Genomic DNA, 15,893 nt, shown 5'->3' on the forward strand with positions numbered 1-15,893 from the left:
AGGAGGGCCAAAGAGCTGAAGGCCTTCTGATGATTGTCATGTGACTGCACCGCATTTAAAGCAGCAACATTAAATATGTATGAAGCAGAACAAAGCTCTTTAACTGATGATGGAATCGTTGAGGTCTCACTGCAGACTGCTTTAGGATGGTAAATGATAACTGCTGGAAAAGGCTTTCCCTGAACGAATCTTATATACAGTTAACATCAAGTTGTTTTATTTTTCAATGCATTACTGTGCAGCTGGACTAAATAACTATAGATTGTATATTTATATCTGAGCTGGTTTAATACTGTCCAGAAACTACAAAAGTCATTATCCTTAAGTTGGCGTTTCCAACAACTAAAATATAATACTATTATATTTTTAATTCTTGTATCTCATTGAATCTCATCTCATCTTATATTTTTATTTGTTGGCAATATTTACACTCTTAGCTCTGTTTTTGGTCTCCTCCTACTGAAGTTTTTTTTCTCTTTAGCTGCTAATTGTTCCACAGTGGTTTTAATGCTTCTGGCTGTTAGCAGTAACAACAGTCAAGTGAGAACGAGGAGCAGAGTTTGGGGATAAAGCATTAATTGGTTAATTAAATGCACATTAATAAACATTCCCGTAAATGGCCACAGGCTTAAGAGGTTTTATTCCATCTGTGGTCCTTGGACAGACATTACAAAATCATCCTAAAATCAAAACACAAGAACATCTCTGAGGTCATCAGGACCGCTTTCATGTTTCAGTTCGTCTTTAGTGTAGAAATTCTGATGACAGCAGTTTTAATATTTCCAGTATATCAACCAACAAGTCTGATTATATTTGAATGTTTTAGCATCAGCGTACCAAATCCATTAGCATTCCGTAGTGCTCACTGTCTCCTTTGGGTGGGATTTAAACAGCGTAATGGTGCAGATGACATTCACAGCTCTGCATGGTCATTTCACATAAAGGAGAGCAGAGGTCACACCCCAGTGGGGGCTTTTATTTATTCTCTATTAGCACTGATGCAGTGTGACGGAGCCACTGATCTGATCACCTGTCACTTCTCAATGTGCTGCCTGTCCTGGTGAATACACTGTAGTGGATGTTGTCCTGCAGGGTCTTCTCGCTGCTGAGCCTCACCTGCTCGTGGCTCTCTAATTTGGACATCAGGTTGTTTGTTGTTAAATGTGTTATTACCACATCAACAGTGACACAAAAACAGATTTATTTTAGGGACGACTTCCACCTCTATAATATATTCAATTGCCTCCACATTTGGCAGGAAACCAGCTGGGAGACTTTTACAGTTCTTTGAACACTGTAATTATACCAAGATGTCACTGATCAGCCAGTGAAAGAGTGTTTCATGATTAAAATGAAAAAATGGTAAAAAATAATAATAATTTCATGCTGTATACTTAAACTCGGGATAAATAACTGAGGAATCTGTCAAATCGACATGTTAAAGATCAAGGTTCAAAGGCTACAAATGAAACGTTCCCCCTCTTGAAAAAAAAGTGAAGTCATCTGGCCGCAGAGGAAACTGAGAGGCAGATGAAGACCTCGTGATGTTGAGGTGAAGTGCACTAATGTTGACAGAGTAATCGAAGCCAGAGCTGTGGGCCGGGATGGGCCGCGGTGTGAATCATAGTAATTGGCTGTTGTCTTAGCGCTGGAGAACAACATCCATTAACGGAGAGGCTTCAGATGGAGGCGGCGTTAGTTTGGCTGTAGCTCACAGTCTGGAGCTCCAGAGGAGACCGATGCTCATGAGTCCGTGTGTTCAGACCTCAGAACATCCAGTTCTACTGTTTCTAATGTCACATGTCTTTTCTTGGTTCAACAACAGCAAAGACACATTATCGACGGCATATTTATGCTCTCTTGATGGGGACACTAATTAAAACACACTCAATTACTGTTAATTATTGTAGCGTGTAAAATATATAGATGATCGGCCGTAAACCATCAAAGTGTGTTAACAGGCAGGTTTCTCCTTCTCCATCAGTATCCAACCTGCAATGAGCCAGTCAGGACGCCATTCATCTCCTCAACATTCATTTATCCATCCATCCAGGCTGAATTACACCTTTCATTCATCCCACTGCACATTATTACGCTCTTCATTCATCTAATATGCTGCCTTTGCAGCTGAAAGACTAGATTCCACTTTGGGGAGCATTAAGATTCGTTCTCAGTGAGAACAAAACTCAAAAACATGTTTTGGTTATTAGCTTAACTTAGAGGATTTAGAAAATTACTGACTTTGCTCCCAAAAACCAATGAAAACCTGACTGAGTAAATTCTGAAACTTAGCTCCTGAACAGCTTGGGTAATTTGGAAAAATGGGACGTTCATCTCACAGCATTCCTAAGCTTCAATCCTGCTGGGGTTTTTTTTTTTTTAATCAATTTGACAGTTTTTCACTCTGAGTAAGAGAAGGAGAATAACTCATCTCCTGCTGCGGCTGATATTACGATGTCCTTGGTGTAATTTTTATTGTTGATCTCTACTCTCTGAAGCACTCAGCTCTTGAAAAGAGTTTGGAAGCTACACTCCAACTGCTTTTTTGATTGATGATTTTCTGTCATGCTGAGAGAAGAGACCCTCCTGCATCAACCTTCTGTCATGACCTCACTTACTGCTCAATGATGAGACTAAAACATAGTCAGAGGCTGGTTGCCACGTAGCTGACCTGCAGCTTAAAGATAAAAATGCACTAACTTTGCTTCTCTAAACTCACAGATGTTCCCTGACAATGATTTGATGGTCCTGTCGAGTGAAGACTATTCTATTCTGTTCCTCTGAGCCTCTAACTGTTCTTTCATTCATTCACAGGAAATGTAGTACTACTATTCAAGTATTTGAATGGAATTCTTTCCTCTGAATTGTTGATGCAAGGTCATCTCTGATACACAGGTCTGACGTGAAATCTCTGCAAACTTATTAGTCTCTTTTTTAATTGTGTGAAAGTCTGCCACTGGGGCAAGGGCTGAATATATTGGTGATTCTGTCGATTAAAGATTTGACTGATTATGAATGATTTAGTTCAGAGCTGATGTGATTAGTTTGAGAGTTGACTGGGAATCATCATCATAGTGGTAAAAAACACCTCTGACATTTATAGAAGTCATCTTGGAGTTGTGATTGACATTTAAAAAATGTTATTTTCATTTAAAAAATGATTCTGACTCCCAGGATGTAGGCTGAAGGTATTAATCTGCCGTTGCGTAGCTATTCCAGGCACTCTTTTCCTGCCTGTTCACCTTCGCGATGTGAGACAACAAGCCAACAACCCACAGGCTGAAAACGCCAGCTTTGGAGAAAGATTTGGATCAGTTGATATATGTTATGAGGCCTCTTTTTTGCAGGCAGTCAGTCATTCAAATAACTGAACAAATGTTTCTCCATAAAGACATTTTTTAAATATCACCACCTTTCAGCTGGAGCTCCATTGCTGCTTCCTGAGCTCATCGCTGCCCAGAATATTTCAGAAACACAACCAAGCAACAAAACAGTTTTGGCTTTAACCTAACCCATCTGAAAATCCATCAGTAATGACAATGAAAACATTGTTGCTCTGACAATACAAAACTGGGCAGAATAGTGGTTTTGTCTTGGGGCTGTTGAAGCTCAGTTAAAGCTGCCTTAGGGAGATAACTGTGGGCCGAGTTTAAAGGGGGGTGTCATATTTTTCTGGAGGTTTGTATTTTCACACTGAGATAAAACTTCTGTCATAATCATGTGATGAGAGGAGCTATGAACATAATATTGATCAAAGAATTTATCTGAATCACTCTCCTGTCAAACATTAATAAAATAATGAAGAATTGTAAAAAATGAAAATGATTTTTTTTTCTGCCTCACAGACGTGTGCGACAGCCCGCTGGTGTCCAATCTGCCGCCGTCGTCCTTCAGGAGCTCCTCCCAGCTGTCCAGCAGCCACGCGCCGGGCTTCGCCAAACTCAACAGGAGAGAAGGTGAGGAAGAGTCTTCACTGTCGATGTTACTCATTAAGAGCATTGTTGTTTTTCACAAGGATGAAATGGACTGGATGTATAACTGTAAACTCACATTTGTGTAAAGGCCTCTCCTCTGTCACTGTGGCTGTGGATCTCTGGGGGGGACAAGACTTTGTTTGAACTCAGGGCACGAAACAAAACAAACAGGGAAGTTTTTAGCACATTCACAAATGCTCACAAATAACTTTCCGGTCGCTCGTTTAGGGAAAAGACGATCATAAAAATTAGGACAGTCGAAAAGAGAGAACCAGCAATAACTTCTTTTTGCTGTGTTGGTTCTGTTTGTGTTGTTTAAATATAATTTTTTTGTCCAGCAGGCAGTCCTACAGTGGAAGTTGATGTGACTGATGCTTTGACAAAATGAAGATCACGATTTGTTGTGGAGTTTCCTGGTGGGAACAGGCTCCTCTGCTTTATCCTGACATCAAAGCCCAGAATCAACTGGGATTGTGAGATGAGCTTAATTTGGATCTCAATGTTTTTCACCAACTGGGACACTAGTGGATGCTGAACCTTGTAGTCCTTAGTTTGCTGCTGGAGAAGCACAGTCTCTGCTGCTAAATTCCTCCAGTTTGCTGATCTGGAAACAAAGAGCTGAGGAGTATCTTTGCTGAGGTGATAGTTCAAAATGAAACACTCTGAAGTCTCCTAGCGTAAGGCTTCAGATAGTTATTGGTCCTTCATCAAGTGCAGTTAAAATGATTTAATGAAAACTGTGTTTGTTTTCAAATTATGGTTTTTCAGAAATACTTAACATCTCAACGTCTCAGAACCACTTTGAATGAAAGGAAAAAGAAACGGGCAAAAGAGTTATTCAGGATAACATTGTTTATCATCTAAACGACAAAATCACGGGACTCAAAGATGAGAAATTCTGAAGAGCAGAGGACACACAAGGTAACAAATCTTTTGAAGCAGGTGCAGATGAAACTGAAACTGAAAATTTTGTAACTCTCAGCTGAACAAAGTGTAAGATACAGAATTGTGCCGGCAGGACGATAGCACAAATTATGAGCACGTGGAAAAAGAAGTTAGACTTCAGGACATGCCTTCATGACTTCAGGAATTAACCGAGTCACATCATCAACAGGTTCTGTTATAATGATTTATTGGAAAATGTTGATGAAGGATGGTCTTTTGTTTTCTTGCTTGATTTTTCCGGAGGCCTTGTGGGAAATCTGTCTTGGCAGCAACTGAAACGGCTCAAAGAGGGAGAAGGCGGAAACCCAGAAAATATGATGGGTGGTGGATTACCATAGCGAAAGGGAGTCGAATATTAGGCTGCTAACTGGGACGTAATAGCAAACAGATTGTCAGTAAATTACTGCAACATATTTAAGCTTGAATTTTGCTTTATCAGCACATAAAGTGGTTTAACAGTCACTGCACAACTGCTGTTATATTCATATTTTCTCCCTATCTCACTCTGGTATGTCGTCTGTAGATTAGAAAAACTGTGTGTGTCACATTTCCTCCTTAGCAGCATTCATGGTGCAGGATCCCGACCGCTTGCTGAGGAAATCGATGAATAAATAAATGTCTCCATCTCATTTCCATCTCCTGCTGCTGCCTCCTCCTGTTGTTCTCTGAGGAGCGGCTTTGCTCTCAATTCATTTGCAGACTAAGTGAACAGAGATTATCAGAGTCTGAGAATGCCACCTACACAGCACCTTCACAAGGGATTCAGTCAGTCGGCCATGCAGCTGGAATCTCTGACTTTGCACAGTTTAAAACGTTATTGTATGATGACAGAAAACATGCTATGGTATCCGCAGAATCTCTAGCTGGAAAATTGAGATGAATTTCCTCCCAAACATGGTAGGAAAGTTTTGGATGAATATCTGAAGGATTGCCAGCGTTCAGGTTGGAATGAATGTCAGACACATCTTTGACGGCAATCCATCTGATGTCATCTGATCACATCAAAGCGTGACGAGATGAGCCGGAGAGGCATTAAATTGTTTTTTGATTCATCCTCAGGAAACCATGCACATCCGTGTAAAGTTTAATTGGTAATTCAGCCACTGAGCGAGGAGACATTTCAGACATTTCATAAAAAGCCAATCCGTGGACACCACAAGAAGAGAGCAGAAGGTGTCTGAAGACACTGGCGGACTAAAAATGAGTTTGACACCATTTTTAGGGTAGCAACAACCTCTTGTTACCTCTTTCCTCCACACTTAATAAAACCCAGCAGTTGTCCTGTCGCTGTCTGAGACCGGAGGATGTGGCTCTGTCCCTCAGACCCCAACAAGGCCGATCACAGTGAGGGTCTGATTCTGACAACAGAGGTGGATAAAAAGTCACGGCAGTCTATTGATTGGATATGAATGGCTTTTTTAAAGGATACTGGAGGATGAATGACTCGACTATTTCTGTCGACCCGGCAGTCTCTTATTTTTCATTTTGATTCCCCCGCTGAATTCCTCCTCTCTTTCTCTCAACTTCATCTCTTCCTTTATATAAATTGTACCTGTCCATCATCCTGTCCTTCTGTACAGTCTGTTTTCTGTGATAGTCTTTAGTTTCACTCCGTCTCCAGTCCTATTTTCATTTTCATCGCTTAGAACTAATTTAGTCAGCTCTGTCTTCTTGCCAAATGTTAATAGCAGTTTCCATGTTGAAACATTTTCTTTCTTTGGTAGGTGACGTTGACAGTTATCAGTGACGCTGCCGCAATTATGTAGGAATGGATTTGGAAAGAAGTCCAGAGTAATCAATTTGCCAAAGAAAAAGATTTGAAGGTGGAATTAAACTTTAATTGGAGCCTTTAAGTAGGGACTGAGTCAGAAAGAATGGCAAGTTAATCAGAAATTGATCTTCATATTCAGCCATAACACTTAAGTTTTATTTCTCAATCTCTTTTTTCTTAACATTTAACTTTCTAAGGACTGCGGAGGAGTAACAGCCGATCTCAGCTGGTGCTCATGCCTACCTAGCCTGCAAGTCTGAGCAAGGAGAAAATGCAAAGTCCCTGCAGGAAATCCTGAAACTGGGGCTGAAACCCTTAACCGTCATTCTGAAGAGCCACAGCGCTGAGCACTGAAACACTCATCTCTTCATATTAAAGCAGCCTTGTCTCTCACAGATTATCAAAAAGTACTTAAACAGCACAATAACTTCAATCTTATTTGATGATATGATATTTGTAAGAGAGTTGGGCAGCAGGTGGCAGGTGCTGCAACGAGCTTTCAGACTCATTGTCATAATGACTGATATGGATACAGTTTACTCAGGACAAGATAGATCTAATAACCTACAAAGACATACAAAGAACAGTTACATTGTAAATTGTTTCATAATCTTCCTGCAAATTGTTCTTGACAAGATGATTTATCGTGGATATGAAAAAATAAGATTTAATCTTCCTGAAATGAGATATTTTGACTTTTCTCAAAGTGCCAGTTTTGCAGCGTGACTTTTAGAAAAATGGAAATCTTTCCTGCTTTGTCTGCAGAGAAGCTGCAGCGTTGTGCTGCTGCTGTCAGAGCAGCACTGAGCCCATTAGCTTCCTGTTGGATTCTCTGTCCGACTGACATGTTATCAGGCTGCTGAAATTACCCTCCAGACTTCGTATTCTCATGCAAATGACCAGAACTTATGTCAGTCTGTCCGTTACGTCTCTCCAGCTACCTCTCTTTCATACTTCCTCTCTGCGTCCTTGGTCTTTTCCTCTTTTCCTCTCAGCCTGTCTGTCTCTTATTTCGGCCGTCTGCCTCTCTGTAGCTGTCTGATGGAAAATCGGTGCCATTATTGATGCTGAAACAGTCACTTGTTTAGTTATCAATCCTCCTGCTTCAGAGTGAAACATTCAGAGGCAGTCGAGCTCGCCCGGGTACTGAGCTGCACCTCATGTTATTTTCACATTCAATATCAGACAAAGACGACACAGAATCTCAGCCAGCTATAGAAAACCAGTCGACGTTTTTCACAGTCCAAAATTGAGCTTTCCAAACATGGTCTCCAGAATAGACAGCTGCAGACAGCAGAATAGACAGCAACAGTATTTCTGTTAGAATGGCAGAAAGGAGCAGAAGCTTTCATCTGGTTTGTTTATTATTGAAGTTTAGATAGAGATTGTGAGCACCAGTAACAGAAAATGCTTTTCCGTTTAAAGTGGTGTTAGCTGATAACCGGTTTTTGGCAAAAATCAAATCAGTAACTTTAAATTTCCATTCACCAATGTCAAGAAAATGTTAGGAGTGATGTTAAATCAGCTCTGTGTTTAAGGATTTATTGGAATGGCTGAATTAGTGTTGCGACCTTTGACCAGAGGGTTGAGTTGGTTCGACCCCCAGACCTGCAGGATGGATCCGAACAGGAAACGTGAAATCAGAGCAGTGCCCCGTCCTCGTTACCGGCACCGAGGTGCCTTTGAGAAACGCTCCAGTGGAATGACTCAGCTGTCAGCCTGGTCACTGCGTTGGCTCTAACATGCAGCACAGTGGGAACAAAGCCTTTGTGGTCTTTCGCCCCAAAAGAAGCAACTTAAATCACAATTTATTTGACTCCTGAGATAAACCAAACAAAACGAGGCTGGTTTTACTCGGCCACGTTTCCGTCGTGACCGTCTCACTGTTCCCTGATTCGTTAGGCAACAGCCATCGTTTCTTCCCCACTTCACTCTTGACCTCCATTAACCGGTACTTTCCTCGGTGGGTGGTGGATCTGGTTTGTCGACAGACACCAGGAACAAATCAAGGAGATCGCTTTGATCCAAAGTGACAGTGGTTGGAGGTGGAAAAAAACTGTTGAGCCCCTCGGCCCTCCGTTCAGCTCGGTGAGATTAGCGTCAATTATACTGACGGGGTGGACATAGTGAATCCTTTCACACCGCTCCATCTCTGCGTCATGTACTCGTTCTTTTTCTCCTCAGTCTAATCTTCATGATTAAAGGTCAGAGTGTCTGCTCTTTTCTGTGCTGCTGTCTGTTAGTCAAGTGCTTATTAGCTTTGGCCTTTAGTCCCACAAAGATCAAGTCCATCGACCGCCAGACCAACACTTATTCCTTTACACTGCATGCTGTTCACAGACACATTTCACTGCTAACATTGTCTGTTCAAGTTCCAACTGTTGACCTTTTGAACCTTACATGACAGGGAATATATCCCCTGAGCACAAGTGTAGGAAATTGGTATCAGTTCAGAGACATTAGCCACAGTTATGGACACTTAGTTATCAGAAAATGGGAATTTCAAGAGAAGCAGACAAAGAGTGCAAGAATGTTATGAAGTAGAATATTTTTAGGTGACAGCACCAAACTGGCTCATAAAATGTAATTGGTTGGCTCATTAAAAGGGCTCCGTTTTCAGCTGTTTGAAGATAACGTCACATTTTAGATTAGGACATCAAACATTTTAGTACCTTGTGGCAGAAGTTAATATTGTGGCCTCATAGTGGTACCAAGTTCATCTTTTACAGAGCATTAAAGTGCTCTCATATAAATATATGTTTTATAGCAGATTGAATGTTGTAGAGTTATTTAGAACATTAGTATTTCGTGTTTATTTCGTGGCATGAAAAGATGCTCGAACAAAAAATAAGGATAATAAACTGAAAAAATATCATCACTCAGAAATAACACGTTCGTCCCCGCCGGGCACAGTCAGCTGTTTCATGTACACACAGACTGTGTGTCGTGCTCCAAGATGCCTTGACAGACGGATTAGTGGAGCAAATGTTTTTTGTTCATGACGTGATCTGTGACCACGGGCTTATTGGCAGTCCAGTCATGCAAGTCTTTCACGGCCGGAATACAACGATGCAAGTCACGAAAGACCGCAAGCTATTATCGGTCAGAGTTCAGTGTGTTGTGTGACTTTCAGCCAGATCACAGCAGGTGTTTAAATGTTGTGTAGTCTGTTCCTGGCATTGGGGCCATACGCTGCTCTGTGTTTTGTCATATCCAAGGAAAGGAATTCTCGTCTTTGAGGATGTTACTACAGCGATTCCCCTTCAGCATCTATTTAGTTTACACACAACAGGGCCTGTTTGTAGCTACAATAACTTTGTGCACAACAGTCCGTGCCAAAAAAAATGGCCCTGCTGCTGGTGGAGGACAGACAACTGCATTGTCTCTCTGAAAGTCAAGTGGCATTTAAGCTACTTTCACAGTTTGTTGTTTGTCGAGCTCTCTGACACACTCAGTGGTTGTGTGTGTGTGTGTGTGTGTGCGCTCAGTGGGACGCCCCTCCATCACAATCCGTCCATCTGGTGTTTGAGCTCTGCATCGTCCTTTTGGCCTGACAAAGCATTTTCCTACACACACACATGCGCACACAAGCACATAGACAAAGATAACGCTGCCTACTTTTTCAGTGTCTTTATTGTGTAGCATCCCATTTAATCAGCCCCAGTTTATCTGTCCAGGCAGACTCAACAACACCCCAAACCCACAGACACATTTATTCAAGCAATGTAGGCCGTGTGGATGGTCACAAACCCACTGCCTCTCTTCGTGGCTCAGCAAGAACATCGTTACACGGCGGCCTCTGAACAATGTTCCTTATTTGTCCCCTTATTATCGTGTTATGTATATTTTTACTTCCAACCCGTGTTGGTGATATTCTGTTTCTCCTGAAAACCTGCTCCTTTTTTTTCTTTAATAATTCAACTCACTCTCACTCTCAAATCAGGGAGCCAGCAGAACAGCTCAAAGCTCAGAGGCAGCGAGCCCGGCAGTCCCATGCCTGAAACCTCGGCCTCTGTCTGATGCTGGCACCGGGCGGTTGTTTCTGATTGATGGATATACAGAGGGAGGACAAAGGAGGAAAACAAAGCCAGCAGAAACACATGGTGTCATAAGAACTGATCAAAAGATGCTGCAAATTTTAGACAAAAACAGAGACCTGGGATGAGCCTGTTCTCAAGAACAGCTGGACGTTACAGCTGAGTAATTTTGCTTTAACGTGAGCCTCGTCACGTCCTCAGACATTCAGGGAGGTTACATCCTTCAGTGGCTGAGTTTGAAAACGGCCATCAGACCGTTCCCATTTCAAAGGCCCCTTCATATGTGGCCAACAAATGTGCCCTCCTTTTCCTTGGAAAGCGAGGCTGAACACAACTTATCCCAAGAGTCATTGCATGCTGGTAATGAAAAGGATAAGGATAGTATCATCACATCGAGTCTTCATCTATCTAACAGTAAGAGCGGGAAAAGATGGTAATGCAAAGGAAAAATCCTCCATAGACCAAATTGTCACATCTCCGTTCAATTTTGTAAAAATCTGACTCAGAGATGCATTTCATTTGATTTCTGAATCGATTTCCTGCATCGTCTTGGTTTGTAAACTGTTTTACAGTTTGACCTTTGTAGCTTATTCATTTCACATATAAAATGACAATGTGTGTGTGTATTTTTCAGATGGATATGAAAAGAAAACCTTTGTAACTTCACTGTGGGCCACATATTGTGGCAATTGTGAACGAATAATTTAAATTCCAGAGGAAAGTTCATAAATGGGACTTGAATCCCATTACAGCTCCAGAATGGATTTAAAGACATTCCCCTTGTCCAATCAATTTCCTTCATTCACGCAGCACAGGTTTAGTAACGAGTGAAAGGTCAAGCAATGCAATTCATTTTTCAGCATCTTCCAAACCTATTTAATTTCATCCCAAATAGATGAAAGTCTAATAAATCACTTACTGGATGCTGTTTTCTTCCTCCCTCGCTCTCTGCAGGAGCTGGAGGTTGGTCCCCTCTCACCTCAGACAGGTATCAGTGGTTGCAGGTCGATCTTGGCGAGCGGACCAAGATCACCGCCGTCGCCACCCAGGGCCGATACGGCAGCTCCGATTGGCTGACGTCGTACCTGCTGATGTTCAGCGACACCGGACACAACTGGAAACAGTACAGACAGGAGGACAGTATCGGGGTGAGTCACACTGCGCACTCATCAACCACACAGTCCTTCATCACTCCTTATTTCCCATCGCACACAAGCTTCATTTTCTGTCTTTGATCTTGATCTTGATTTCCCTTCAGGGATCAATAACCATCATCTTGTCTTGTGTAACTCCTGTGAAGAGATGTAGGTATGTCTGTGTGTACAGCACAGATAAACTCAGTCATCACCACTTTAGTTCTTCATTTATAATAGATGAAGCCCTGCAGGAGCGCTGCTGAGTGTACAAACCTGTTGCCAGACATTTACGCTGCTGTCTCTCAATCTTTTTTTTTTAACTCTTTTACTTCTTGGTTTGTAGATGAGTGTAAATCTTGTCTGTATTTTTCAACAAACACTGATCTGGGCTTGCTGAACTCGCTATCAGAGTGGGAAACGTGTAACTACAGGACTAAATGTTAACCCTGCCTTCAGTCTAATGACCATCAGGAAGTGACTCCACTGGTAGCTCCATACAACACGATGGTGCCATGTGGAGGAAAACAGACCATAAAGGAGGTGTGGTTACCCGATGGTTGACAGACTGAGCCATGCAGAGAGAGCACAGAGACCCCACAGTCCAAAGACATGCTGTTCCAGTCCCACTGCGATCTGCGACTGGAGTACTGTACAGAAAATAACAGATGTGGATGTAAAGTGCAGGCTGACTGGCGGTGGAGGTATTTGTGCATACAGGGCTGTAATTCCAGTTGTTCCGCTGGTGCATGCTTCAGTATACAGATATCTCATCTGTGTGACAGTAATGGCTGTATGGCGCCCACCGAGTCTAAAAACAAATCAAAGTGGCGCAGGAAACATGGAAAAGAGTGCAGCGTTTCCCTTTCTGTGGACATTTATTCATGTCAAAGCCGTATTTGTTACAGCGCAGCAAAGCGGCGCTCTTGATCAGAGCTGAGGCAATTTCCTCATAAGTAGTAATCCAGCTAATCTCAGCTCCATGGATCTTCCCTGAAAAAGCACAAAGTGGCTTCTCGTATCTTAAAAAACGTGCAGATCTGACACTCTGCATAAACTCTGCTCAATCTGAGTTATATTTCAGTGTTTATGAACTTCTGTATTTCAGCCAGCCAGGCTTAGAGAGGCATCCAAGGAAGAAGTTGGCAGCAGAGTCTGTGGCTCTACCACAAGATGTTTCTTACTGGGATTCTGCTTAAAGGGACCGAAATCAGGAAGCTTCCTGTACAGAGAATTCCTCCGAGTGATGAAATCTGAGGAGAACTCCTCTGTTCATGATGTTTTCTACAAATGTCCTCTCACACTTAAAACTAGTTCCTTGTTGACACTTTGTAGAGAGTGAAGAGTGAATGAAAGCGTCATGATCTGTCTGTATTTGTCCATTTATTTTTTTTGTTTTTGAATATCTAAGAGACAAAAGATTGCTTTCCTCCTCCGTCATGTCAAGTTGAAGTACAGTCCAAGCTGCCATTTCTGCAAGTTAACGCTTTTCGTGACGCATTATGAGCGCCGTGAATTTGACCTTTGACTTTTGGATATGACACATCATCACATCTGACATGATGGTGCAAGAGTGACATTTACTTTATACCAAACTCCCATGAGGAGATCCAGCTCCTCTGTCATGATTACAGAGGAATTAATGAGTTAATTATGTATCTAAGCTTTTATTCAGCAGTGGGAGAGCCAGTTAACCTGCATGTCAACTTCGAGGGAGGGATGTAATTAGGGTAGATAGCCAGATGGAAGAGCTAGAAAAAGATGAAGAGTGATCCATCAGGCGTTCAGCTCAGAGTCAGGAGAAAAAAAAAAACATGATCAATTCACTGTTCCGTCATCCTCTGCTGAAAACACTCATGGTATCTTAAAGTAAAAGTTTCCTCAAAGGTGTTCGATTTTGTTGTTCCATTTCACTCGTTCTCCTTCTGGTAGTTGATTTTTTTTTTTTTTTTTTTTTTTTTTTTTTTATATATACCCAGCATGCTCTGCTTCCACAAACACAAGCTTACAGGAATGTGGTTTCTTTTCAATATGATCATCAAATAGCTAGAAACAGTGATGAACTTCATCACACATACCAAGAAACTGTATAAAGGTCAGCTATAACTCCTGGTGACTAAATCTGACCTTCATCTGTGTCACATCCAGATTAATCAACAACTCTTCAAGCATGTAGGTAATTTATTCCTGCTCTCCGATACAGCCCATAATGACAGCAGCTGTACCAAACCTTTACTGTCACGGTTACAGTCAAAGATTAGAGCTTATTAAATGGTCGTGAAGTGTAAAATAGGCACTATATATATGGCATTTCTCGGCTTACTGATCACTCAAAGCACTTAACATTACAACCTGCACTCATACAGTCTTTCAGCAACTTTTTCTACACATACAAAATCCCATTTCGACCAGCTCTCATGCTCTCATGCTGATACAACCTCGCAGTTTATAGTTCAGTGTCTCACCCAGGAATACTTAAACATGGGGACCGGACGAACCAGGAATCAAACCACTGACCTTCCGATAAGTGGGCCACCTGTTTTACTGTGGGAGGTAGAGGACCATTGTCAAGTGGCTGATAAAAGCACGGCACAACAAGAGAACACTGAGGCGACCCGATAGCCAAGTGGGCAGAACACATATGCTGTGAGTGGGCGAGTCCCTGGTTCAACTCCCAGTCAGCTGGACTCTTCCCCCTTCGCTGTCTTACCTCATCTCGTCTCTCCCTACTCCGCTTTTTTGTCTTATAAAGGTGTAAAATGGCCCAAACATAACTAATAAAAGGATACTGACAACAGCACAAAGTTATTCAGACCGTGGGGGGTGGGCGGTAGGGTGAGAAATACAGATATCTTTATATTGTAATTTATTCTTGCGTGTGCTGCTCAGAGGAGTCCGCAGCTCTCCGGGTCTTCTCTGGCAGTTGTGTGAGTATGTTACTATGGTTACTGTGACACTCTGTTTACCTGGGCTCTGAAAACTTTCTCATGGCTCCCGATGACAGCTTATATTGTTGTACATCCGGCCTCTGTGGGCAGGCTGGAGTTGTGATCATTCATTGAGGTCCAACAGGAATTCTCTCGGAGCCTGTTCCATATTCATTCTGGCTCCGGGCCTGCAGCTCTCCAAGGTGCTGATCCAGACAGGGAGCTCTTCAGCACCTTGGAGAGCGCCTTGGCAGCGGTGAAAATAAATGGACGGAGCGGCCGCAGATTTATTCTGCCGTCCTCACGGCGATCTGATTCATCAATCCGACAAATCGGCCTGACTCCTTCGTGTTATTTTAGCACAATACACACAGAATGTGTTACTGTCGCTGCTCGAAGAGCATGCAGACATTTTTGTCCCTCTCAGGTTTTGTTGTAAGCATTTGATCTGGCTCCAATATCAGCTCATGTTTTTCATCTGTCACACTGTTTTTGACAAAATACCTGCAAACGTAAAGAAAACCGTTTGTAGTTTTCAAAGCGAACTTGTACATGTGAACAATTTTTTTTTTGTGTTTGTTGTAAGACTTTCAAAGTAACAATATATTCCGTTGTATTTGTGCATTTTCAGTCTTTTCCAGGTAACAGCAACGCCGACAGCGTGGTTCAGTACAAACTGCAGCAGCCGACCATCGCTCGCTTGCTCCGCCTCCTCCCTCTGGACTGGAACCCCAGCGGGCGGATCGGACTCCGGCTGGAGACGTACGGGTGTCCTTATAGTGAGTCTAATGTTCCTTAGCAGTGTGATACTCTCCTGGGTTTTTACTCTGCTGCAAAAATATCTGGATACTGGCGTCACTGGTTTCATTCAGACAACCCGGTTTTGTTCACTGGCCTCTGGGGAAATTTATTTCACATAGTGGACTTAATATAAACCTGACTGAGCACATATCATCAGGGGAAATCTGCATCTTTGGGTTGGAGAAGACTTTCTAAAACCATGTTTTGGCTTCATTTTCTCATTTTCCAGTGAAAGTTTAGGATGAGCTCAACTTTGCATCACTCCATCTTGTCTGATGGACTCCCAGTAGAAGATTGAATTATGT

General features: G+C 42.2%; 1 protein-coding gene across 1 annotated transcript in view; it reads left to right on the forward strand.

Annotated features, from left to right (window-relative positions):
* Positions 1–15,893, forward strand: part of LOC115057176 (contactin-associated protein-like 4) — a 78,568-nt gene that overhangs the window by 16,242 nt on the left and 46,433 nt on the right. The window contains exons 2-4 of the mRNA XM_029524076.1: positions 3,846–3,956; positions 11,682–11,875; positions 15,419–15,566. Coding sequence (XP_029379936.1) covers positions 3,846–3,956; positions 11,682–11,875; positions 15,419–15,566 — 453 coding nt within the window. The remainder of the gene's footprint in view (positions 1–3,845; positions 3,957–11,681; positions 11,876–15,418; positions 15,567–15,893) is intronic.

The sequence above is a fragment of the Echeneis naucrates genome, chromosome 17 (genome assembly GCF_900963305.1).
Source record: "Echeneis naucrates chromosome 17, fEcheNa1.1, whole genome shotgun sequence".
Taxonomy (NCBI): domain Eukaryota; kingdom Metazoa; phylum Chordata; class Actinopteri; order Carangiformes; family Echeneidae; genus Echeneis; species Echeneis naucrates.